This window comes from Leptosomus discolor, chromosome 1 (genome assembly GCF_034619465.1).
Source record: "Leptosomus discolor isolate bLepDis1 chromosome 1, bLepDis1.hap2, whole genome shotgun sequence".
Lineage (NCBI taxonomy): Eukaryota > Metazoa > Chordata > Aves > Leptosomiformes > Leptosomidae > Leptosomus > Leptosomus discolor.
In genome coordinates this window covers 30,615,608-30,640,575 of record NC_141391.1, presented here as the reverse complement: position 1 = coordinate 30,640,575, position 24,968 = coordinate 30,615,608, and the positions used below count along the sequence as shown (strand labels likewise).

Here is a 24,968-nt window from a genome sequence, read left to right as displayed (position 1 = left end):
GGCGCCGCACGGCTTCAGTCCTTGTCCCTTCTTCATCCCCAGATGCGCTGAGGGGCGGCGGGCAGAGGAGGGGGGAAGGTGCTGGGGCGAGGCCTCGAGTGTCCTCGGGCGGTCCCCAACCGGAGGCTCTTCCCCCGCCACAGGTTCGCCCCATGCCAGCCCGACGGGCAACCGGGCTCCGGCCGGCGGGGCCCTCGGAGGCAGCCCGCGGCGGGGTGGGGGCACAGCCGCCTCGACGCACCGCTCTGCGACCTGAGCCGGGCTCGGCGCTGGCGACCCAACGAGCGTGAGAGGCGTCCGTGCCGCCGCCACAGAAGATGGAAGAGAAAAGAGGTAAGCCTTAAAAACCCCCGGTGTTTTGAGCAGTCATTAGGCGGATCTTGTGAGAAACTTCTCTAGGAATCAACAGTCTTCAGTTAATCTCTTTTCCCAGTCAACCAAATTAAATTTCTGTGCCTGAATGACTGGAAATGTTTTTTCAGCTATAGCCCAGAAAAGATTAAGTAGCTAATGTAGGAGTAAGGTACGTTTTATGTTCCCGGTGTCATTAGTGGTGAGAGTCATAAATTTCGTGTCTTCAATGTGGTCAAAGAATGCTGCCTTACTTCTTAGTGTTACTACAGTGGAGATGTGTTGCTTTATCTTGCATCTGTTGAGAAACAGATTCAGTAATTTTTTTACCTAAAGAACCCTTCATTTTTTCCTAAATAAATATTTTAATTGCAGTACTGACAATATTTTTTTTTAAAAAAAAAAAAGTGAGCTAATAGCAAGCAACTGTTATGTAAGTTTAGATGAGTATGCTAGAAAGTGTGTGTCACCTCGTCACAGCTTCCTGTGTGAAGGATAATAAGAAATGGCCTGTGTAAAAGAAAAAAAAAAAAATTCCTACGCAGCTTGTTTTCAGGGGTTTTTAGCTAGGTCTTGACAAGACGTGGGATGACTATTTCTCACACAGTGCTCCCACTGATACCTGCTGTAGTATTTAGTTCTATAAATTTTGAAAATCTAAGTAGCTACAGCCATTTTAATTTCTCACCTGATCTCTTACTTCGTCCATTCTGCACCTCTTGCAGTGCTGTGCGACTGTGTTGAAGTGGAGAACCTTACCAGTTCCAGGGAGAAGAGTGTTGAAGGTAGTATAACTGGGATTTATGGAGGGAAAGGGGAAGGTGGTGTACATTTGGCACCACTTCTGGTGTGAAAATGGTAACTGGAAGGCCATAGTTTTGCCTTTTATGGTGTATGTGTAAGATGTTAGTCAGCAGTGTTACAGGTCCTTTACAGCAAACACGCACCCAAGCGTTTTTTCCAGTAGTTGGCAGGAATAGCCCTGGCCATGACTCCTTGTTTCTTGCTCTAGCGTCATTGCCCTGCACAATGCTGAAAAAAGAGATATATGGCCACAAGGATCCTATAGAGGAAAAAGAAAATCCCTCCAGACGTAATGGCCTCAGCTAGGTTTAGAACTATTGCCACCAGATGCCAGTCCACACACTGAGTCATCAGCTGGTGAGATCGTTTTGAGTGCTGAATGAGGTAGATGCATCCTGTGTCTGTTCATCCCCTGTTCTCCTGACTGGGGTTGACAACAGCAGCATTATCACTGGAGAGGTTAGTGATGTGGGCATCTGTCTTTTTTGAAATGAAAATTCTGCTTCATGTGCAATCTCTGCTTCTCCGTGCAAAACTAAGTTTTTGCTGCTAGAGTTTCAGGGCGCTCCAGCATGAGAATTGGAAAAGCATTTCCAAGGTGAGTGAGTGGTTTGAGCAGTACAGCAAATAGACTGTGTTTTATTTCCTTTTGGCCTATGCAAGATTATAACTGACAACCCAGAAATGAAAAAACTGTGTTCCATCACCCATCCTCCAAAGAAATCTGTCCACCAGTTCTGTCCAGACTTAGTAAATGTATTGAGATACCTGAAAATGGCAAGAAATAAGGACAGCAGTTTTAATCTGCAGTGGTGGAGCTTCTTACTAGGATTTCTGAATGTATATTTTTAAACACAGATATTAAATGTGCTTATTTTTTGGTATTTTAAATTTGTGATACTGTCATGCGCAGCAAAAGGATGGGAATGGCACAGGACAGATGTTGTCTCTTGGAGCAGTAGTGTAGATTTCCCAAAAGTGTTGTGGGCACCTTTTGCAATGGGACTTAGACATTTGCACATTTTTTTTTTTAAATTTCTGTGAATATAAAAGATGTTGAGAGTTAGTGCCAAGTCAGTTGTTTTACAAGATAAAGTACTTTCAACATTGCTTGTTGATGTTAAATATTATGCTCTTAACTGCAGGTGACATAAGCAGCTGGGGTTGTGGTGACAAAAGATTGTTGCTTTCTTCACTGCTATTGTGATGCTTTTGGGAGTAACCATAGACTGTACTGCCATAGCGTTACTTAGCTTCTGGTGTCTTGGGCAGCAGAAGTCTTTGTCTGCTAAGTCAAAAATTAAGGAAATACTTTTTTACTGGCCTTACAAGAATGCAGTATTTCATGGCTGCTGGGGAGGTGTCACCCTAGCATGTTTGCTAACCGAGATTTCCTGCATGAAAGTAGAACGTAAACCCAGCATGGTGTCCGTGGACTCTACCTCTAGAAATGGAGTACAAAACCAGATTTCCTTATTCTTTTGTGCTTGATCATTGAAGAAGAGAAAAGTTAACAGTGAAAGACAGCCCATTCTCTTTTCTGTCATTGTCTGTTGGCACACTGAACCGTGTTCCCTTTTCAGAGTCCTGGCCAAAGATGTACTGCTAATGTTTTAGCAAGAGCTTTCATGATTGGGCTTAGTACCTCAAAGCTACCTACACTTGGAAGAGAAAAGGTTCTGAACAAGTAGCTTAATAATTTCTTTAAACAACGTGTTCTTTATAAATATTTCTAGTGGAGGAAGGGGGCATGATATAAAGGGTGTATTAATTATTGCAATTGATATCACTTGGTGAACAAAATTTATCAAACTGCTTTTATCTGAAAATATTTTGAACGTTTTTCTTCCTAGAAAACATACCAAAAATATTGATGGGACAGGATAGTCAGCTTATGTAGCTAAGGGAGGTTACAGCTATAAAAAAATTTCCCAATGTCTTTTGTTTAATAATATTCTCTGTTCATTCAGTTTAAAGTATTCTCTTATGTCACTTCTATGAGTTTCAGTGGTGATTAGTTTATGGTGGGACTAATTTGCTGGTGTTTGGAAAAAGATTTCCACAGTACCCATTGTAGACATGCTTGAAAAGTTACTTGAGGAGAATCGTGGACCATCAGAAGCTGCTCCAGTTCGTCACTTGACTTCTGTTTTGTTTTCATGATTGGGTTTAGCAATAGACTTCTGAAGGTTTAAGCCTGCAAGAGAAGGCAGCTGTTCTGGCTGTTTTTTCAGAAGTGCTTCGCAATGAAATGGGTGGGAGCCTTTGAAAAGTCCACTAGGGGTTTCAGACTTCTTGGGAGCTGTACAGGCTTTTAAATGGAAATTTGCATTTCAGGTGATGTGAAGACGTTTTGGACACAATTGGGAGATAGAAGAGTGGATGATGTATTTGAGAAGGTGCAAAATGTGCTGCTGTTGCTAAAGCAAAAGATCAAGAATGGAACTGCCACAAACCAAGGTTTGAAATTCTTCTGACAATTAAACTTGACTGCAGGGGAGCTGTGGCCTGCTTTGTGTAGGGCTGTGTGATATCTGCCACAATTCAAATATCTGTGAATTTAAATTACTTAGTAGTTGGTGTTTTTAAGCACTTTAAAAAATATATCTACTTTTTAAAAAAAGACTAATCATTTCAGGTGCTTTTTACCATTTTCTCATTTTGCCTGTATACTTTTTCAAACAATGTGTGGCTCTTAAGCACATGGAACTGAAATGTTTATTCTTGAGAAATAATGAATTATCTGCAGTGCCTTGTGTTTTGTTTATCATCAGAAGTTCTAGCTTCCAAGCTGATCTCAGTGAACTGAATGGTTTTGGGGTGGGATTATAGTCATATATGTATTATTTCATGTCAGAGACGTGATTAAAACTTGGAACATTAGTAGAAAAATGTGACAGCAGTGCGTTTAAGATTGTTCCTGATTTTCATGGAAATCATTTTCCTTTATCTACGTCAAAATCAGAAGTCTAATAAGCCTGGAGTAGTATGCAGGCTTGTTTTTACCGGTTTATTTATTTCAGAAATTTTATTTTTTTTTATTAAGTCATCCATGTAGATGTAATCTATGGATCTTACTGCTATTTTTGTGCAAGAAAATGTACAGTATCGTAAGATACTTTTAAACTGGTATAGCCACACCCTCTGCAGTGTACTGTTTGCTCTAAATTGGTAGTGCAATTTTTTGTGTACTTGATCTCCCACGTCTTGATTTTTATGGCAAAATAGTGCAGCAATGCATAGATAAAAGTTGAACGTGAATCCCCAGATGACACAATTAATCTTTCTATGCTTTGTTCTATGAAAGTTTCAAACTGAAATATTAACATGGATTTTGCTGACGTTTGTCTGTCACCTTGTAGTATTTATTGCATGGGGTAGGAGGTTGAGACAGAACTGGTCTCTCCTTTGTCGTCTTACTCTCTGAAGGCCATTTCCACCAGTTTAGCAGTAGCATTAATTTGGTCTGCCAGGATCCAGCCCTTCTTAGCAGGAAGATGACTGGTCTGATGACAAAGTGAAGAGAGAAACTTACACTAAATTGTGTTTATGCATGTTACTGCCACTGGAGGCTACTGGTTTGTGTGTGTTTGAAAACATTCCAGCAGCTTTCCAAAAGCCAGAGGATGTTTGGTGCTGATTCACAACTACTAATATGAGCTGTAATTTTATTCTAATTCGTAGATGTGTCTGTTAAGGACTGTGGTGCAACAGGTTTCTAATAGTATCAGTCTTGCAATGCTCTGGATCAGCGTAGTGAGGGAACGAGTGTCTGTGGAGGACTTGCACCATGTTTTCCCTGTTATTGTCCTTGTTATCATTACTGAAAATGTTTTGGTTTGGTTTTTGCATAGAATGTTGGCAGGCTTGGGCACTGGTGAATGAAGCTAATCTAGGAGATCTCTTAACCTCGTCAAATGGTATGTGCATCTTGATTGTATTTATTTGGTATGTGGATTTAGTTTATCTTGTTTTACTCACTAGGAGCTTATTTCCCTTTGTTGAAATCAATAAATCTGAGAAGCCTGTTAGCATTACAAGGGAAAAACTCTAATTGTTATTTTCCTCGGGGACCGACTGTGGACTTGTACTTTTGTGGATTCTGTGTATGTGTATATGGCTTGTACCGAGTGAAGAGAGTTTGAACCAGTACGCCGTGATGAACCTGAGGTGGCTGCAAGCAGAGTCATCTTGTGCATGGCTCTGCTAGCTATAACACTCTGGCATCCTTGTACCTCAAGTAATAAAGAGAAATTTGTATATGCATTTCATATGCGTGTAGTCACCATGAACTTCGAAAGCTACATGGAAGATTTAATTGCGCAAATCACCCGGTGGCCTGTGGAAAAGGGTAAATTGTGATGTGTTTCTGCCTCGAGTTTGTCAATGAATACCTAAGTTTTTCCCCTTTGGGGACAGGGAAGGAGAGAGAGGGAGGGAGAGGAGGAGGAGGAGAGACAGTGTGAAAGTGTGCGTCATGCATCAGCTAGTCACTGACTTGCACACTTATATGCAAACACGTGGCTTTTGTATGAGTTATAAAAAGCAGCTGCTTTTTTTTTTTCAGTAGGGCGCTCGCTAGCATGCTGTTTGTTAGCTGTAGTTCATAGCAATGCGTGGTTTTTAATCTGTTTTGGCAATTCTCTTCAGTAACTAAAGTAAGTTATAAATTGAACCGTGGTGTGTGAGCTGACATGGGCAGGACACAGGAACAACCACAAACCACGGATGAAATGCGAAGAGTAAATTTATTCTCATTGCCTCGCGATCCGGGGGATCTCCGCAGCAGCACTTGGGCGGAGGCACGTAAGCGGGGACGCAGAGCTCGGTCCTGCTAGCGAGCAAAAATCTAACAACCCTGCTGCTTCTCGCCTGTTACATCAGGGCTTTTCTCAGGTGTACTTTTCCACTGTGCTTTGATCTTTCCCACAGCAGGGCAGGAACCTCAAGTGTGTTTGATAAGGTGCCTTCGAGCCCATCGCAGGCCTACATTATCTGAACACAGATGCTCTACTTGTCGAACACCCAGAACTAAACAACAGTGTGATATAAGTGTTTTTCAGCACCCCAGCCGCAAGTCACTTGAGCGTGTTTACTGTCCTCCTCGCCAATCTTCCGTTACTCTCCCACACGTGGATTGATGAAGTTTTTGCTTGCGTTCATATTTTTTTCAGTTACTGATGCGTTTGATGGAGATGGCACACAGGAAACAACCCCCAAATTGCAGCATCCTCTTACAGAGTTTGCAGTGATGTCATCTGTAGAAGTTTCTCACAGGTCAGTGTATTTAATAGTTTAATCCGGTTCCTTATTTGGCATATTGTTGAATATTTGAGAGAGGTTTTAATCTGTCTCTGGTATTTCTAAATTCAACATTTTAAACCCAGTTTTGAGTCCTGCCAGTTTTCAAAGTGAAAATATTCCTACATGGAAAACCTGAGGTTTTGAGTGAACTTGTCTAATTTACCATGTGAGAACGTTGCAGAGTAAAACAGAGCATTAGGTTGTGAGTAAGGATCCATGAGTATTACCAGGATTATCAAGTAAGACTTAACAATTTTTGAGTTCGGTTCTCAGGCTTTCACAGACTGTGCAGATTGTCAGGCGCATGACTTAGTCTCTCTGTATTTAGCCTCAGTACTGATTTGGAAGATGGGGATAAAGATATTGTTCCTTCCTTTTTTTTTTTTTTTTTTTTAATGTCCTTTCTGTGTTTTAGTATGCAAGCTCTTTCTGGGAAGAAGCTGTTGCCTTTTTTTTTTTTTTTTTTTAAAAAATGCCACTGAATATGTCTTCAGATGACGTAACACAATGTGAACAGTGGTTCAGTGAAATCCTTGGCCTTCTAGCAATGGGCGGTTTCTTTCTTGTGCTAATAATATTGAACCACTAAAAAACTGAGCATTTTACTGGTTGTCTAAGATGCTGCTTTTTTTTTTTTTTTTCCTTTTTTATTCCATATAGCAAAAAGGAGAAAATGGAAAAAACAGGTTCAGGAAGTAAAGAAGCATCTAGTAAAATTCAAGATTTACCTTTAAACCTGCAGTATCAGAACCACAAGTGCTCTAGTGCGTGTCTTGCCAACAGTGCAGTGGGATCCTACAAGGGTGAAAATCCTCTTAAGATACCAATCCTGTTTCACTTTGAAAGACGCCATGCAAAAGCAGACTGCCTTTCGAAATCGCTGGATGTGAATTACAAAGCTCCTTGTGGTCGAAGTCTGAGAAGCTTCCAAGATGTGCAAAATTATCTGTTTGAAACAGAGTGCAATTTCTTGTTCCTTGATCACTTCTCCTTCAACACGTACGTCCTGTTGGGCAGGAACACTGTCAATCCCGAACCCCTCGTGTTTGATTTTGATATTAGCAATGGAGCCGAGTCTGTGCCCATTTCCTTCTGTAATGATCTTGACCGGGCAAGATTACCTTATTTCAAATATAGGAGGGCATCATGGCCCCGTGGATATTATCTCAACAATTTCTCCAGCACGTTTGTTGATTCATGTGACTGCACAGATGGCTGTATTGATAGGTAGGTAGAAAAACCTAATCCCAGACAAGCGATGCGTGATGCCTCAATAGTAGGGTGGTGGTGTAAGCGTGAAGGTGTGCAGTACCAAGCAGTGCCAAAGTATGAAGGACCAACACTGCTGGAATGTCTGTGGTGGTTGTCTTGTGCCATGCTCTGTGCTGATTGACACCACTGTGTCTTTGTGTTCTTCAGAAATTAGGTGCTCCTACCCATCCAGCCTCTGTTGTAGGGAAGGAAATGAACAACAGGTGGATCATTGTGTTCCTTTCCCTTTCTTCCCAAATTGGCAGTGCTTCTGCTCCAGGTGGAGCTGGCAAGCAGATCTCTTGATCTCACAGCTTTGGGAAAGGAGTGGGGAAGGGAAAGTCATGTGCCAGCAGAGGAAGGCTTGTTTTCTTGGGAGGGGATCCTGCATGACAACTGCTGCTGCCGCTCCTGCTGTGGGATGGTATCCTAGAGATGGGATGGGACAGCCTGGAGACATCTGATCATTTGGAACTTAGAAGGTTGCTGCAGGCAGGGAAAGAAACATCCCTGTTCACAGCCTCTACATCCCATCCTTCCCCTTGTCTAAACAGAAACTATGAAACTCTGTGATCACAGAACACGTTCATGCTCTGAGCAGTTCAAGTGGTGTTGCTCGTTGCCGTCTTTTTCTAAAGCCCAGTAACTCTGGGCTACCTATTACTGTGTGGGAACCTGCCACAGTTAACGTGTGCAAGTTCATTGGTAATTTTGTCTGCTTTCTTGAAGGGTGTCTCTGACCTGATCTCCACCTGTAGGTGTTATTTGGTGTTGAATCCATTTTGTGTTATTGATAGCTAGAGCAGTTTCATGTGCTGGTGTGCAGTATAATTGCCTGTGACCCAACAAAAGCTTGAAATCACAGCCTAGTATAATGAAGCTTCAGTAGTTAAAGTTAATTTGTTTCAGCTGAGTGGGGGGGAACAGCGAGTACATAGCATGCTGCTGCTTTGCACTGAACTCCCCCAAGAGTTGAGATGCTTTTTATGTGCGGTTTTGGGGTTCAGGATTTGGTCCATTGCTGTTTGCACAAATGCGGTGGGTCTTTGGAGTTGTCATGACGTAAGATGATGAAGACTAGCAGTGGGAGGAAGGTAAAGAAGTAGTGGCTGACAGGCCAGGATGCTGTGCCAGAACAGGTGATTCTCATTCATTCATTCAATCCATTTGACAGTGTCCTGTTAATAAATTTCACTTGTACTTCAGCTGTTTGCATGTGCCTTTTAAGGAGTTTGGCAGAAGAATGGGGTTGGGGTGGAGAGGACATGATTATTGTAAAGCACACATAACCAGGCAAGGGTGGGGTGCCTGAAAAGGCCTCGTGGAATAAAAGGGTGGTCGGGGGAAAATACAGGTTTATATAAAAGTGTGTGTGTATAGTCAAGTAAATTTTAAATTATCTAGGTTTATGTTTGATTTATGCTGCCCCAAATACATTCTGAGATGTTTTACTCTTATTTTATAGGTCAAAATGTGCATGCCTACAGCTAACTGAAAGAGGCTGTAATAAAATTTCTCTGTCTTCAAGTAGTAAAACATCCTGTGGATACAGTTACAAAAGACTGGATGGACCTATTCCTAGTGGGTAAGAAAGACCAAGCTATTAACTGTTGTTTTATTTGTGTGCTTTTATTTTATTCCTGTACTGTAAGTGCTACAGAACTAAAATAACTGCAGTTGCTGGCTTGGTGAAACCTTCCGTTTTTGTCACAATTTTACTGACAGATCAGGGTGATTTAAAAAAAAAAAAAAAAGTGGCTTGAGTAACAGGATGAAAAACCCCCACTTTTGTACTACAAATACTACAATTTTTACAGCTTAGTTCAAGGTCTGAGAAGAGTGTGAAGAGTAACATAGTATTGGTATTGGTCCATGACCTCAGGCCATATCTGGCTCATGTACTGGTCCCATGGGCCATGAGCATGTGGCCATGCCAAGGGGAGAAGGGAAGGAAACCTGCCACGAGGGAAGGAGGTCTATCACAAGACCATCACAGTGTGTAGCAGCAGCCAAAGAAGTGGGAAGCAGTGGCCACCCTTGGGTTTTGCCCTGTATCTTGTCCACCCGTTTGCTTTGTAGGACCAGAGTCCTAAAGAAATATCAGCGAGCTGCTGTTGTCAGACTTGGTTATGTGTGACTCTTTCAAGAGTCTCCAGTGCTGCAAGTGTTCTCCATTTCTCTTAGGCATCTGCCATGGATTAATATGTGGCCTGGGGAAGGTGCCAGTAACCTCAGGTTTTTGTAGAGGCATTGTGCAAGGTAGCTTTCTGCAATAGCTAAGGGCTGAACCCACAGGCTTAAGGAGCCCCTTTCAGTCCTTTGTTGCTTTGTGTGATGTTAGTTTATGGTTAGTGTGCAGAAAGCAAGCTGCCGGTGAATGCAGAAACAAATGCAAAAAAAACCAAAGCACAATTGTGAATTCTTTTAGAACTACTTTGTTAAATGCTAAAACTCATGACAGCTGCAGTGAGGTCCAAGCAGACAGGTTGTCTTTGCTCCAGTCTGTTCCAGCATAGAATGAGGTGCTTCGTAGGGATTTTTGCTTCTGTTTTGTGACTTACTCCTATAAAATAAAAAGGTAGCATTTATTTTTCTTGTCTACTTATATCAAAGTCTGGCTGACAGACTCTTAGAATTGATGAATCGTCAGTCAAGACAGTCATGAGCTTCAGAGCACTGCTGCATGATCAGTTTTAGCCAGAGTCTTTATCTTTTCAGTTAACTCCCTTATTAGTGCTCAGGAGGGAAATTAATAGTAGCGGCTTTGTTTTGGTAATGCATTCTTTTATGTTGTGTTTTGTTTTGCTTCCTCTTGACAGAATTTATGAGTGTAGTGTGTTGTGCAGGTGTGACAAGATGATGTGTCAGAACAGAGTTGTACAGCATGGCATTCAAGTCAGGTTGCAAGTGTTCAACACGGAGAAGAAAGGCTGGGGCGTCCGCTGCCTAGATGATATCGACAAGGGGACATTTGTTTGTACTTACTCAGGTAACAGGAGGTGACCTGGTGGAAGATCTATAGCATAATTCTTCCTCCTCTGTGGCCTGTGTCTTGGAATTTTTTTGAGAACCAAACAGGGAAATACGGGCTTGGAAGAGAAGTGAGTCAATATAATTTTAACTTGCAAGATGATCAAACGGACAGAAGAACCTTGAAGAGCTCTGCAGTGCGATGGTGCCAGACAAACTATCAAAACACTCTGGAGCAAAGCCTATCTCAGACTGTTGATTTTTACCTCACAGGTCTGTGCATCCTGTGCCAGGGCTAGTTTTCCTTCAGCATAAATGCAATCATATTTTGCTTTACCGTATAACGTTCTTGTATTTTGTTAATATAAGTTTGAGCTGCAACAGTGAGTGTGACCCATCTTAGCAAACAAACAATTTTAGAAAAAAATCTTTTGTTTTTCTTCTAGGCAGATTAATGAGCAGAGCTGAAGTTCAAGTATTGGGAGATGCTGGTCAAGAGCTGAAAGAGAAGAGTGCTGGGAATGACGGAGGCCATGGCTCTTTTCTCAAAAAAAGGAAACTTGACACTGATTGTTCAGACTCTGTGGTTGAACCAGTGCAGACTGGCAAAAATGACATTGCTGAGAAGCAGGAATCTTTGTCTCAGACTGTGGATAATGAAAATAAATCAACTGTGTAAGTTTATCAAAGCAAACTTAAGTATAATGAAACTTAGAGTAGAACGGAGTGTCCTCAGCTAAGGGTGTTCTTTTTTTCTTTGTCAACTTTTTTTTTGTTAATTCCTGATTATTTCTTCTAGTGGGATGGAGTTTTTCCTCTATATTGGTTTTACTTACTGTGTATACTGCTTGGTGTTTTCTAGAAATCCAGTTCATTTCCTGAGTGTACTTAATCAGTTCAGGGCATTAATTATTGTGCTAACTAGAAAAAATTAATGAAAGATACTTGAGATAAATGATTTAAAGATACTTGATGATGCTGAAGGGTTTGATAACAAATTAGCTACTAACTATCCTGTCCTTTGCTCCCAGTCTCTAAACCTCTTGTTCTTTGTAACATAACCTTTCCTGCTAGGGGTCTTAACCTTTCCTGTTGGGAGTCTGACACCACCTCGCTTTTACAGTGAATTATGCAAAAGTTCTGGTCCTCTTTGCATTTTACGATCAGGGTCTCATAGCCTATGAGGATTCCTAAAATAAAATCACTGCAAAATAACCGTGTGGCTTTGTCAATAGCATGCTGTAGTCTTCTCAGAAAGAAGTTGGCAGCTTGTTTTCTTAAACTTTATTCCTTGCTCTGCCATGCTACTTTGTAAATGTGCTTTGTACCACTACTTTGTGCGTGTAAATGCTTTCTTTGTACTACTCATAAATGGTTGCAAATTCTTGCCCATTTCGTAGTAGAAGACTATTGTGGATCCTTGAGAAGCACCATGGAATTGCAAATGGGAACTTTTAAAAATACCTGCCAGTGTGTTCTCACTTGCATTTCAGTATCTTGGAAACGTAATAAATTCCTAATTTTGGAAATTAAGTAATTATCAGCAATCAGCTAGATCTTGCTTCTACTAAGTGCTGTTACTAAAAATGCAGGGAAGCCCACTTTTGAAGTTGTGTTTACTGCACTGCTACCTTAAATCTCATAAATTTCCTTTCCTGAGGATAAAAATGTTTCACATGTGGGCTGTGTTTAAAAAAAAACCAAAAAACCAAAAAAAAAAAAAAAAAAACCACACCACCAAAACAAAAACCCCACAACTGTTTTTTGCAGAATGACAAATTCTGCTTCTTAAGAAATGCCAATCCAGCTGAACTGAGAAACCTTTGAGATGATACCAGTGTGCTAAGTTTGACAGGTCAGTCACCTAAGCAGGTTGCCTTTAAAAGGACAAACAGTGATATCGAGTAATGATGTCACAACTTCTTGTGGCTACTGCACCTTTGGAATTTACAAAGGAGTTTAAATCTTAAGAAAGCCTAAAGAGTAGCATTTGTTGCCATTATCAGTAGCCCAGAGAAGTACCATGATGGTTTTTTTTTTTGTCAAGAAAACACATATAAATGTTTCATGTTTGAAAGTTTTCTTCAATAAGAGCTGTCACTTATTGCTAGACATTGTACAGATAGTAAGATTAGTTTTGAAACTGGTGGTTTTCTACTGCACTCTGAACATAATCCACATGAATGTGATTGTAGATGTTTTATATGCCAGATACTGCTTCCCATCCTTCCTCAACCTTTTCCTAATGTGAAGGAGTGAGGCTTTTTTGTGGGAGAGTATTTTCTTTATCTGCCATGTGTTGCCTGTCTCCCTCTCTACCCCTTGTCCCTGCAACATGTTTGCTTTCCTATTTGAAAGCTGCACTGTCAAAACTGTTGAAAGTGATAGCAGGAAAAAGGCAAAACTCTGTAGGTGCTTTATTTGGAGATGATCTGATACAATAGTAGTAAAACAACAGAGAATTTGGTTCTCAGCAGGAGAACTGGGAAAAGATGTAAAAGCAGCTGCTGATCTCTCAAAGTACAAACAATGTTTTTTTACAAATGCTGCTGAGAACCTAACAGAGGTCCTTGATTCTTAAAGGCAAAATAGTCACAGAACTTGGGGCGAGGCCAGACTTCAGGCTCTGGTGTAGCCTGTTCTTTATGAACTAGAGACTGTTAAAAGAAATGTATGTTGCGAGAGTTACTTATGGGTCTTTTTGTGTTTTATAATTTCCTTTTGACCTTTCTGTACAGGGTTCATCCAAGGAATTTAAGTATTGCAACCGCGAGACAGCCTGGAACTGGAACAGTTGTTTTTCATAATCACCAGCTAAAAATGGTAATAATAAGTGGCTTTAATAGATTCATTTTTTGCTCTGCTGAATATGTATGTTAATTTTGATCTTTTCATCTTATGCATTTAAATAGTTCTAATGATCTTTCTTCATGAGATTGCATCACACTAAGAGCTAATCTGGTGTGCTGGAAGCTATACCCCATCCCTACTCCATTATCAGTCCTTCGACATGTTCCTTGAGACCAGCACTAACTACTCTTACAGCCTTCCCTTCTCCACCCTTCACTTACACTCCAGCCATGAGAGTCTTAAGAAATCATTCTCCCTTTCCACCCCCTGTTGTAACTAACTGCAGGATTAGGGGGTTAGAGTAACAATATTTTTGTGATGTCTCCTCAAAGAATGACGTAGCAGGGAGCGAAGAAAATCTCAGGAGCTGGACGCGGTTTTCTCATGCAATGGCGCAGTTGAGAGAATTTGATCTGACCTGGGTGTGAAGGGTTGCCTGCAAACGTGTGCAAAGGAGGGAAACTGGGGTAAACTTACTCTATAGGTTTCACTGGTTTCATTGCACTTAAACGTGTGTGGGATTTTCATGCTAACGTTTGGCAGTGTTGTCCGTTCTGGAGCTCCCATAACTAATCGCCTTTTTGTAGTGGGAGAGGAGAAATCCTGCCACATCTGTTCATTTTATTGAAACTATGTAAAAAGCACGTTTGGGCTTTGGTTCAGCAACTTACACAAACATGTTTAAATTCTGCTGAAATTGTTGGCACTTAAGCACTTACCTGATTGTATTATTCTGGTTATTCTGAAGGATAATTTGAAATTAACATAAATATTGCATTGCAGTAACTGTGAACTTTTGAAACTCAGCCATAGCCATGCATTACAATAGGTTTGAAACATCAACCCGAGCATCCTGAAAGCCACTTGCTGTCCTCTGTTGACCCAGAGTTGCATACAGCAACGATACATCACAGCCTTTTCATTATCTTTTATTCTGTTTAAAGGAAATTGATACACTGGTGCACACTGCCAGCTCAGATGAAGATAATAGTTCTCAGATTCATCAGTCAAGCAAAACAAAACTAACCAGTGGAACAAAGAAAAGAAAAAAAAGTAGGTTTGCAGAGCTAAAAATACAGCACTCTTAGTACAGTTGTGCCCCATCAGGTGGTAGACTTAAAATGCAGAAAGTGATCTTTGGATGTGGGCAGGCCTATTCTCAGAGCAGAGTGATGTTTTCCCCATAATGCGTAGGCTGCCTTAAGAGAGCTCAGCAGGACAGAAATTCTTGCTGCCTTGCATAACACGGTGCATTAGCTGGTACAGGGCAATCTTTTGCCTGCAAAGTTGATCTTGGGACGTGTTGTACAGTCCTGACAGCAGCTTCTCAAATACAGTGCAGTCATAGGAAAGTCAGTCTTGCAAATCTTACTGTGTCACACCCAGTACATATTCCAGTCAAAATTTGAACAGCATGTAACGGAGGGGTGGGGGGACCTCAAGCTGGAGAGGCAGTGTGAGACTGATGCTGTTTGCATATGCATCTTGTTTTTGTCTTAATTACAGTTTGTAATTCTCTTGGGGATTAAGGTGGAGAATGATGATAAAATGCTATGTGGAAGAAATCAATCTGGAGTGGGATTTGAGAAGAATGAGAGACTAGGTCACTCACAGGAGACTTGAGCAAGTGCTTTAGGCACCGCAGCAGGAAACAAGTCATTTGTGGGAGGATTGATGAGCGGCAGGGAAAAGGGCAGTTGTGTTACGGACTTGTAAATAGCAAGGAAGCTGCGTACATTTAAGAGAACAAAGGGTGGGTGGTTAAGAGTTCAGGGCCAAACAAGGGAAAGGCTTTGGCCTTAAACTGGTGTTAAAAAATAACTTATGTGTCCGTTAACAGAACCCACTCAGCAGCAGAAGGAAGACCTTTCAATGGAAACTGGACAGACTGAGTCTGCTGGCATGGACAGTGCAGAATGCAAAAGAAAGAGTCTGTCTTTGCAGGGTGTTGATTGTGACAAGTCAGGTGTGCTGGATGACACGTGTGTTGTAAGGCCATCCAAAAATGTGCCACTGAAAGCTGACTGCAAAGAGGAAAATCACAGGCAGTCAAAACAAGACAGCTTTTGTGAGGAGGCTGATGGTGACGGGACAGTTCTGAAGAATGCTGATGAACATATTTATGTACTGGATGCCACAAAAGAAGGAAATGTGGGTCGTTTTCTTAACGTAAGTAAAAAGCTGTATGCCTTAGCTTAAATAACTAAATGATGTATTTGCATAAACTAGAAGGATTTGCCTATAAACCCTATACATGGTAGGTGCATGACAAGGCAGGCTATGTGGGCTCCTTGCACTCTGTAGTGACAGAACAGCAGGTCGGGTCACGCTGGCTGTTAGTGCCTCCATAAGGTGGTGCATGCTACATACTAGCTGTAGGTTTTGGCACCGATAGGTTCCTGAGTGAAATATTCATAGAATCATAGAATGGTTTGGATTGAAAGGGACCTTAAAGATCATCTAGTTCCAACCCCCCTGCCATGGGCAGGGACCCCTTCAATTAGGTCAGGTTGCTCAGAGCCCCGTCCAAACTCTCCTTGAATGTTTCTGGGAATGGGGCTTCCAGTACCTCTCTGGGCAGCCTGTGCCAGTGTTTCATCACGCTCATTGTAAAAAAAATCTCCTCCTTGTATCTAGCCTAAGCCTGCCCTCCCTTAGTTTAAAACAATTACCCCTTGTCTTACAACAACAGGCCCTGCTAAAAAGTTTGTCACCATCTTTCTTACAGGCCCCCTTTGAGTACTGAAAGGCCGCAGTAATGTCTGCCCACAGCCTTCTCTTCTCCAGGCTGAACAACCCCAACTCTCTCAGCTTGTCCTCATAGGGGAGGTGCTCCAGCCCCCTGATCATCTTTGTGGCCTTCCTCTGGACCTGCTCCAACAGGTCCATGACCTTACGCTGGGGGCCCCAGAGCTGGATGCAGCACTCAGGTGGGGTCTCACCAGAGCAGAGTAGAGGGGCAGAATCACCTCCCTCGACCTGCTGGCCACACTTCTTTTGATGCAGCCCATGATACGGTTGGCTTTCTGGGCTGTGAACACACGTTGCTGGCTCATGTCCAGCTTTTCATCCACCAGTACCCCCGAGTCCTTCTCCGCAGAGCTGCTCTCAAGCCCTTCATCCCCCAGCCTTTATTGATACTGGGGGTTGCCCTAACCCAGGTGCAGAACCTTGCACTTGGCCGTGTTGAACCTCATGAGGTTCACAAGGGCCCACTTCTCAAGCTTGTCCAGGTCTCTCTGGATGGCATCCCATCCCTCAGGTGTGTTGACTGCACCACTCAGCTTGGTGTTGTCTGCAGACTTGCTGAGGGTGCACTTGATCCCACTGTCTGTGTCATTGATGAAGATGTTAAACAGCACTGATCCTAGTATGGACCCCTGAGGACACCAATAGTCACCGATCTCCACCTGGGTGTTGAGGCATTGACCACTACCCTCTGGATGCGATCATCCAGCCAGTTCCTCACCCACCAAACAGTCCACCCATCAAATCCATATCTTTCCGATGTAGAGAGAAGGAGGGGGGGTACCATGTCAAAGGCCTTACAGAAGTCCAGACAGACAACATCCATAGCTCTTCCCTGATCCATGGGTGTGGTCACTCCATCATAGAAGGCCACTACGTTGGTCATGGAGGACTTGCCCTTGGTGAAGCCATGCTGACTGTCTTGAATCACCTCCCTGTCGTCCATGTGCCTTAGCATAGCTCCTGCGAGCATCTGTTCCGTGATCTTCCCAGGCACAGAGGGGAGGCTGACAGGTTGGCAGTTCCCAGGGCCCTCCTTTCTACCCTTTTTAAAAATGAGTGCAATGTTTCCTTTCTCCCTGTCACCAGGGAGTTCACCGGACTGCCATGACTTTTCAAACATCATGGAGAGTGGCTTGGCAGCTCCATCAGCCAATTCCCTCAGGACTCTGGGATGCATCTTGTCAGGTCCCATAGACTTCGGTATGTTCAGGTTCCTCAGGTGGTCACAAACCTGATCTTCTCTTAGAGTGGGAGGAACTTTGCTCCCCCAGTTCCCATCTTGTGGCCCATCCACTCAAGAAGTGTGGGAAGAGAGGTTGCTAGTGAAGCCTGAGGCAAAAGTGTTATTGAGCACCTCAGCCTTCTCCTCGTCCATTGTTACCAGCTTGCCAGTCTTGCTCATCCGGGGGGCGTACGCTTTCTTTAACCTTCCTTTTCTGGCTGACACACCCGTAGAAGCCCTTCTTATTGTTCTGTGCATCCCTTGCCAAGTTTAACTCCATCTTGGCCTTCCTGATCCCATCCCTACACAACCGGGCAGCGTCCTTATACTTTTCCCAGGATACCTGTCCCTGCTTCTACTGCCTGAGCATTTCCTTCTTGCCCTTTAGTTTGACCAGCAGGTCTTGACTCAGCCATGCTGGTCTCTTGCCTTCCTTGCCTGATTTCTTACATCTGGTGATCGAGAGCTCTTGCCCGTTATGGAAAGTGTCCCTAAAGATCTGCCGGCTCTGTTCTGTGCCCTTGTCCCTGAGGGCAGTTTCCCAGTGGGTCCCATTGACTAACTCCTTGAAGAGCTGGAAGTTTGCTTTCCTGATATTCAGGGTCCTGACTTCACTCTTTTCCTTGCCCATATCCCTCAGGACTGCAAACTCCACCAGTGTGTGATCACTGCAGCCCAGGCTGCCTCAAATCTTGATGTCACTGATTAGCTCACTTGCATTGATGGCCATCAGGTCCAGTGTCGTATCCCCTCTGGTAGGGCTGTCTGTCACCTGGCTTGAGAAGTTTTCTTCAATGCATTCCAGGAGTCTCCAGGATCACCTACAGCTTGCCATGCTACTTTTCCAGCAGATGTTGGGGTGGTTGAAGTCCCCCAGGACGAGACTTCGGAGCGTGAAGCCTCCTGTAGCTGGAGTAAGAAGGCTTTGCCCATAGGCTCCCCTTGATCAGGCAGCCTGTAGTAGAACCCAGCCACAAGGTTCCCTTTGTTGCTTCTGTCTCTAATTCTTACCCATAAGCTTTCAGCCTCCTCATGGCTATTCTTCAGAGACAGCTCTTCACACTCTATCCAGTTCTTGATGGAGAGGGCAACCCCTCCGCCCCTCCTTCCATGCCTGTCCCTTCTGAATAGCTTGTAGCCATCGATAGCCGCACTCCAGCTGTGGGATTCATCCCACCAAGTTTCAGTAATGGTAACCAGGTCGTAGCTTTCTAGCAGCATGGTGGCTTCCATCTGCTCCTGATTGTTGCCCACGCTGTGTGCGTTGGTGTAGAGGCACTTCAGCTGGGCTGTCGGCCATGTGACCTTCTTGCAGCAACACTCCTTAATTCCTTTGAGGTATTTCACTGGTGTTTCCCTGTTGGCTCCTGTTACCTCAGGAGCCCCTAGCTCATCTCCATGAGACTTCAAGTGATGTGCTCCAGTGTACCCAGCATGCCTCAGAGCAACAGGCTGAGGGCCCTCACTAGCACCCTGTCTCTAACTATGGCGTGTTTTCCAGCAGCCTGTCACAGGTGAGCCTGTTGTTATCCCTGTCCCCTTTCAAGTCTAGTTTAAAGCTCTCTCAGTGAGCCCTGCAAGCTCCTGAGCAGAGACCCTCTTCCTGCTTTGAGAAGGGTGAGTCCCATCTTACCCCAGCAAGCCTGGTGCTGCATAGGCCGTCCCATTGACAAAAAACCTAACCAGCCCTGGAGGCAGGTATTATGGGTCCGTCTGTTTCTTCTAATGTTGCTGGCCGCGACTGGAAGGAGAGAGGAAAAAATAACCTGTACTCCAGATTCCCTCACCAATGGTCCCAAGGCCCTGAAGTCTCTCTTGATCGCTCTTGGACTACGTGTTGCAGCTTCATCACCACCTACGTGAAAGAGCAGTAATGGGTAATAGTCTGAGGGCTGTACCAGGCTAGGGAGTTTCCTAATGACTTACTTAACCTGTGCCCCAAAGAGGCAGAGGACTTCCCTCAGAGGGGGGTCTGCCTGCCATATTGGACCCTCTGTTCCCCTCAGAAGGGAGTCTCCTACAAGTATAACCTGTCTTTTCTTCCTCGTGGAGCTGGTCGCGATACAGGGGCTAGGCCTTTCTGACCTTGGCGACACCTCTAGTGTAGATGGCCTGTTATCCGTATCATCCATTGACTGGCCTTCCACATCCAGAGCCTTGTACCTGTTGTATATTGCCCAGTAATGAGTGACATCTTTCTCCTGAATTTTTGAACAGCCTTTTTTGGGGGTCCAGAGAGCAAACAGCATATTTTGTTGAATCACAAGCCTTCTCCCAGCCTCATTTTTAGTTCCCCAACCATTGTAAATTCTGTCTTGCGCTGATTTAAGATACATGTTGTGATGTTGTAGGAAATTTTTCTACTGTTCAATCGTGGGTTCAGAAAATGGTCTGTCATACTGTGTACGTATCTGCTAAATAAGCCTGTCAGTTTTAACTTGCCAAGAAATAGTAGTACCAAGTACCACCAAGATGAACGTTTCATAGACACGTCTGCATGTACTCTGCAAGTAACTTCTCTTCATTGGCCTGAATATGCGTCTTACAGCAAAATCCTTGCGTATGTTTAGGCTGTTCTTCATTGCAGAGGTAATACGGTGTTAAGATTAGTAGTGCATCTTGCTGAAACCTTTCTTCTGCATCCAGGCCCATACATGTATTCCTACATGCACCTGAATAACCTTTCACATCTTGTATCTCTGCCAACATACGTAATCATTTAACCTATTGCTTGCTTCCTAGCACTGCTCCCCTGGCTGACAGCGAGATCACATCTGTCACATACTGGTTATTTGTGGTGCATCCTGAATCAAAGATGAATTCTCACCATAAATTTCTGGAGGATGGCTCAGTAAAAGAACTTGGTTTTCCTAGGCAAGAGTACTTTCATAATAGGATGGAAATTACACTTTCAAGAGACATAGTTACTGCAAAAATAAGTGGCAATGGGACTGAGTAATAGAGATTCTGTGTGGGCCGAAGAAGGGAAGGAGAAAACCACCTTTGCTAGTGGCAGATAACTGACACAAAATAGGTTCTTCAGCCAGCGATAAGGTGTTTCGCTGTTTCTAATTCAAATATTCTTTTCTTGCAGCACAGCTGCTGCCCGAATCTCTTTGCACAGAGCGTGTTTGTAGAGACTCACAACAGAAGTTTCCCATGGGTGGCATTCTTCACAAACAGGTGAATTTTTGCAAGTTTGATGTTGTTCATTCAAGGCACTAGGGGAAAAAGCAGTGCTTAGTTATTAGGAAATAATTATGCTAAGGAGGGACAGATGAAACCATAAAATACCTTCTTTTTGGTGACTTTTTATTGTAAACTAAAGACAGAGGAATACAGCTGGTGCTTATCATTAATGAGTCTTTCTTCAGTTCTGCACTGAAATGTAAAGTGGAGAAGCTTAATTTTGAAGCATCCATTTCAATGATAGTCGTCTTCAGTGGGGAAAAAAGGTTTACCTCAGCATGGTCATTTTGAAAGCCAAGGCTCACCACTCCCAGTGTTGTGTCTCAAGGAATAGCCAGCAGATCTGGGTCCCGTAGGGCAGGGTCAGACTCTGCATCTTAATGCTGAGACACTTTGTGGGCTAAACAAGCTGGCTTCAGGCCTTCTTGCAGCTACCAAGAGAAGCAGGACTTTGTGTAGCCCATCATGTCCTGGGGAGGTGGCACTAGGATACTCAAGAGGTGAAAACTTCCTCTGAAAGCAAAAGATACGGGTCTTCCCTTAGTGGATGACAGAAGGGGAGGTACAGAGAGCTGGTGACAATGAGATACAAGAAGACAGCAGCTAAACCCGGGAGGGGAGGGGTAGATGAAGCCAGCTCCTCAGGAAGCACCGATCTTCTGTGAAGCCTTGAAGCCCTGGTCCATACTGGCGCAGACGCTGTGGATTGCACTGTGAGGAGGGCTTCCAAGAACTGTGAAGACAATGTTTTGAAATATGTCAGAAAAAAGATTTTGTTTTAGTGAGTCTTTCTTGTTCAGGTACTTGGTAAAGAAGTCTGTAGCGGGGACTGAGGCCAGTGTAGAGAGGTAATAGTGGTCATCAGAAGACACTTAGGAAAGGCAGCTATTGAAGGAATGTTCCCCTGGCTGGCCCTCTTGCTTTCTGGAAATAACCCTTTTACAACTTTTCTACATCAAGGACTGCCTCTGGATCATTGAGCTTAACTGTGTATCTTCCATGAAGTTGCACAGTGACCTTTTTAATCTGTTTTACATTTCTGGCCTCTAGAACATCCTAAGGCAGCAAGTCCCAGATTGCGATTATGTGCTGTTTGAAAAGTCCTCATTTTGTTTGTTCTCAGCTGGTAATTCACTGAATGTCCCTTACATCGTATCCAATAAGAAATATCAGAGAATGACCCTCTTTTTTGTAATACTTGTATTCTATTGTATTTTCCCTCAGTTGTCCCTCAGCATCTTAGTCTTAGGTATTTAGTTTGGCACTCACTTTGGGCAATGAATTTCCTGCCTTAGAAATTTCTTGTCTTGTACTGTCAGAGATGCTGATTCATGAGGAGCATGTGTTTAATTCTGAGTCTTAGGCTTTGTGCATATAGATGGTGCAGTTGCATAAAAACATAGCTTGTCAGACCAAAGATGAGTCTTCAGCACCACTGTCTAGATATCTGTTCAAACCTTGGTGAAGCACTGTACATAGTGAAAATAACAAAACTGCCTGTGTTCTCGTTTAGATGTATACACTTACATGTTTTTTCTTTTTTTTTTTTTTTGTTTATTTTTGTTACCCAGAATTTGCCTCAAAGTCAGAGCAGATTGTTTAGACTCTGATCCTATGGCACTGCTTGATAAATTCTTTTCTCCTAGGTGTGGGTATTTACATTCTCCATTGCTCTGGAGCTCATGTATGTGCCAGAGACTCCTTGTATCTCTTGGTTCTCTCCCAACAAGCTGCCCACGTGATACTCCCTGCCCTCTACAGTTTTGGGGTTTGCATGCGAGTCGTTGGTGACAAATTGCAAGCACAGTACTGTTTCACTTAGTTCAAACAAATTGACCAAGCGTTTTCTTTCTTAGGCATGTGAAAGCTGGAACTGAACTCACGTGGGATTACGGTTATGAAGCTGGAAGCATGCCAGAGGCAGAGATTTCCTGTCAGTGTGGAGTTCAAAAGTGCAGGAAAAAAACTTTATAGGCAAAGCTTTCCTACTGTCATCACGTACCTGGAGATTTAGATGCTGGAAGGGAGTACTATGCGGTACTCTTAAGTCTGTGGTGCTGATTACATTAAAATGCCTTTCACTGGATTGTTTTTTAAATTTACATTTAAATGTCACTTTTGTAGTTTACATAATTAGAACTGTTGGTCATAGGAACTTTCCCTAGATAATTTCTGTGCTCCTAGTCTTCCCCCCTCCTCCTCTTTTTCATTCACAAGAAAAGTTCACGGTGCGCTGGAAGAACTCGTGCTTCTGTGCCATCTGCAGCAGAGATGAGTGATGCAGAGCAACACTTAGCTGATGTTTTCTGTGCCCTTCCACAACGCTGAGTTAGCAAAACTTGGTTTTCTGAAACTCATTGCAAATGCAAGTCCCTGTTTGGGGGGCTAAAAATTATTAAAATATACCTAAGTCTAATGGATCCAGTGGGAGAGATGGTCTTGAACAGGAGTGAGATTAATGAGAACAGTTTTGCAGAGCTGTGTTTATGCTACAAAGTGAGCTAGGCAGGTCCTGCTGCTGCAGGAGAGAAACAGCTGGGGTTTTGTTGCGTTGCATCCTTCTCCACATTTGTAACACATGGAGAAATCCTTGAGGAATCCAGCGTGCCTCTTTTCAGTGCCTTATTGTGCAGCGTGGGACAAGTCGGCCACAGAAGTCCTTGCCACGTGGTTTGTTGGTAAGAGAGAAACAAGCTACCTTTGGTGCCCCTGAGTGCAGATGCAGGAGACGGCTCTGAAATGGAGCAAGGGAGGGGTGTGCAGGTGTGTGGCTTTTAAATGTCTTGGAGCCTCATGCAAAGAAGGTGATGTTGCAGATGGGTGTTTTGAACCGCCTAGAGAACCACCGCCAAAGGCATCAGCAAAGTGGTTTTATTGAAGTAAAATGTTGTAAAAGTGAGACTTAACAAGGTTCGATGGCACGGTTCACCCTTGCAGGGGATATAATGATGACTCAGAGTTACCAACACAAAACCAGACTTACCAATACAAAATCCAGTGTGCTGTAATACAAGGTTATGTGTGACACCCGTCACTTGCCAAAGATCTGCAGTCGGTAAGGGGTCTCCCAGCCTCGAGGAGCAACCTTGAGAGGCGTCCCAGCTCAAGGGGAGATTGCCGCCGTGCAGCCAGCTGCTCAGCAGGGAGAGCTCAAAGGCAGCGCGCTCCGGCTGTCGTGTTTGTGGAGTAAAGTGGTTGGCTGGAAGTCAAATGACCTGCGATGGAAAAGGTAAGTGTGAGACTCCTTGTACCCACATCTTTGTTGGTGCCTTGATAAATGAGTCTTGGAAGAACCACCTGCTATTCAGGTCTTAATTGCATGGTTTGTGTTCCACTTTCCAAGCCCCTACGCATCGGTGCTCGCCATGTCACCCTGTTCCTGTGGGGGTTTCCAGAGAACAGGTTGGATCTAGAGAAGTTCTTGGCTTGATTATGGCCGAGGCCTTTCCTTCCTTTGGAGGCTGAACCAAACTGCCACGAGTTTGGTCAAGGAGTCGAGCGCACTGTCACAGGTGGAGCTAAAGCTGGCCCTGCAGTTCACCTTACCTTCACTTGCTGAATTTGTGGGAGACTCTGTGGCAGATCATGCAGAACTATCTGTTGATGTTAGCAGATTTTGTCATTGGATTTCTTGTTGTACAGAGCAGAAAGAAGTACTATTTGCAAGAGTTGGTGATAATTTAGGCAATTGTATATGGGAATGAAACATACCTGTGGGAGACTGCCATAGCTATGGAGTAGAGATTTCAAGCCTACAGCTCTACTGCAAATAAAGGAGAAACAAGAACCAGTTCTCAGCCCTGAGGCCAAGAGGCAACGGATGGCTTATGTCCGTATGGCTTAGGGTTAGTCCTCTTTTAATTGCGTGGCATCTGTGCTGTGTAACTGTGGACAAATGTGGTACCTGTGGCCAAATGTGATACCTGTGGCCGTAAGTTGGTTTTTTGAGTTTGTTTTGGATGCTTCAGGCTTAAAAAAATGTGGGGTTATGCTGCAATGCACAATGCCTTTGAATTTCTCAACAGTCTCGGCGTGCATGAGGAGTTTAAGCCTGTTACAAATGGTCCTCTAACAGCAGTAACAGACCTGTGAACCATTCTGCTCACAATGGAACCTCAGCTTTTCTCTGTCAAGGCCCTGTTTGAGAGCTTGGCATACCCATCAAGCAAACCCCTCCTCAGCTTTTCTCCCAGTCATCGCACTATGGGTTTGTGTGTGGTTTCATCATGCGTCTTCAGGGCTAAATGCAGAAGAGCAAAGCTACCCCCAATGTTGC

The 24,968-nt window shown here is 43.5% G+C and overlaps 1 protein-coding gene across 2 annotated transcripts; it reads left to right on the top strand.

Moving 5' to 3' along the window:
- Positions 1 to 311: 311 nt before the first annotated feature.
- On the top strand, positions 312 to 22,778 carry SETDB2 (SET domain bifurcated histone lysine methyltransferase 2). Of its 2 annotated transcripts, XM_086481936.1 has the most exons (14): positions 312 to 333; positions 1,077 to 1,136; positions 3,493 to 3,615; positions 5,010 to 5,075; positions 6,330 to 6,432; positions 7,120 to 7,686; positions 9,176 to 9,295; positions 10,530 to 10,699; positions 11,127 to 11,355; positions 13,419 to 13,503; positions 14,475 to 14,583; positions 15,371 to 15,699; positions 20,598 to 20,686; positions 22,549 to 22,778. In XM_086481936.1, exons 1-14 carry the CDS (start codon positions 318 to 320, stop codon positions 22,664 to 22,666), a joined length of 2,184 nt encoding a protein of 727 aa, XP_086338062.1. In that variant the 5' UTR covers positions 312 to 317; the 3' UTR covers positions 22,667 to 22,778. The 2 variants fall into 2 exon arrangements, with proteins under 2 accessions (XP_086338062.1, XP_086338063.1); XM_086481937.1 differs by lacking the exons at positions 312 to 333; positions 1,077 to 1,136 and having other exon boundaries at positions 3,474 to 3,615; positions 10,530 to 10,709; positions 11,131 to 11,355.
- The last annotated feature ends 2,190 nt before the right edge of the window (positions 22,779 to 24,968 follow it).

What these genes read in the sequence shown, in the direction of transcription:
- SETDB2 (XM_086481936.1), top strand. An exon ending in CAGGGAGAAGAGTGTTGAAG is followed by an intron (nt 1,137 to 3,492) that starts GTAGTATAACTG and finishes TTTGCATTTCAG; the next exon opens with GTGATGTGAAGACGTTTTGG. An exon ending in ACAGATGGCTGTATTGATAG is followed by an intron (nt 7,687 to 9,175) that starts GTAGGTAGAAAA and finishes CTTATTTTATAG; the next exon opens with GTCAAAATGTGCATGCCTAC.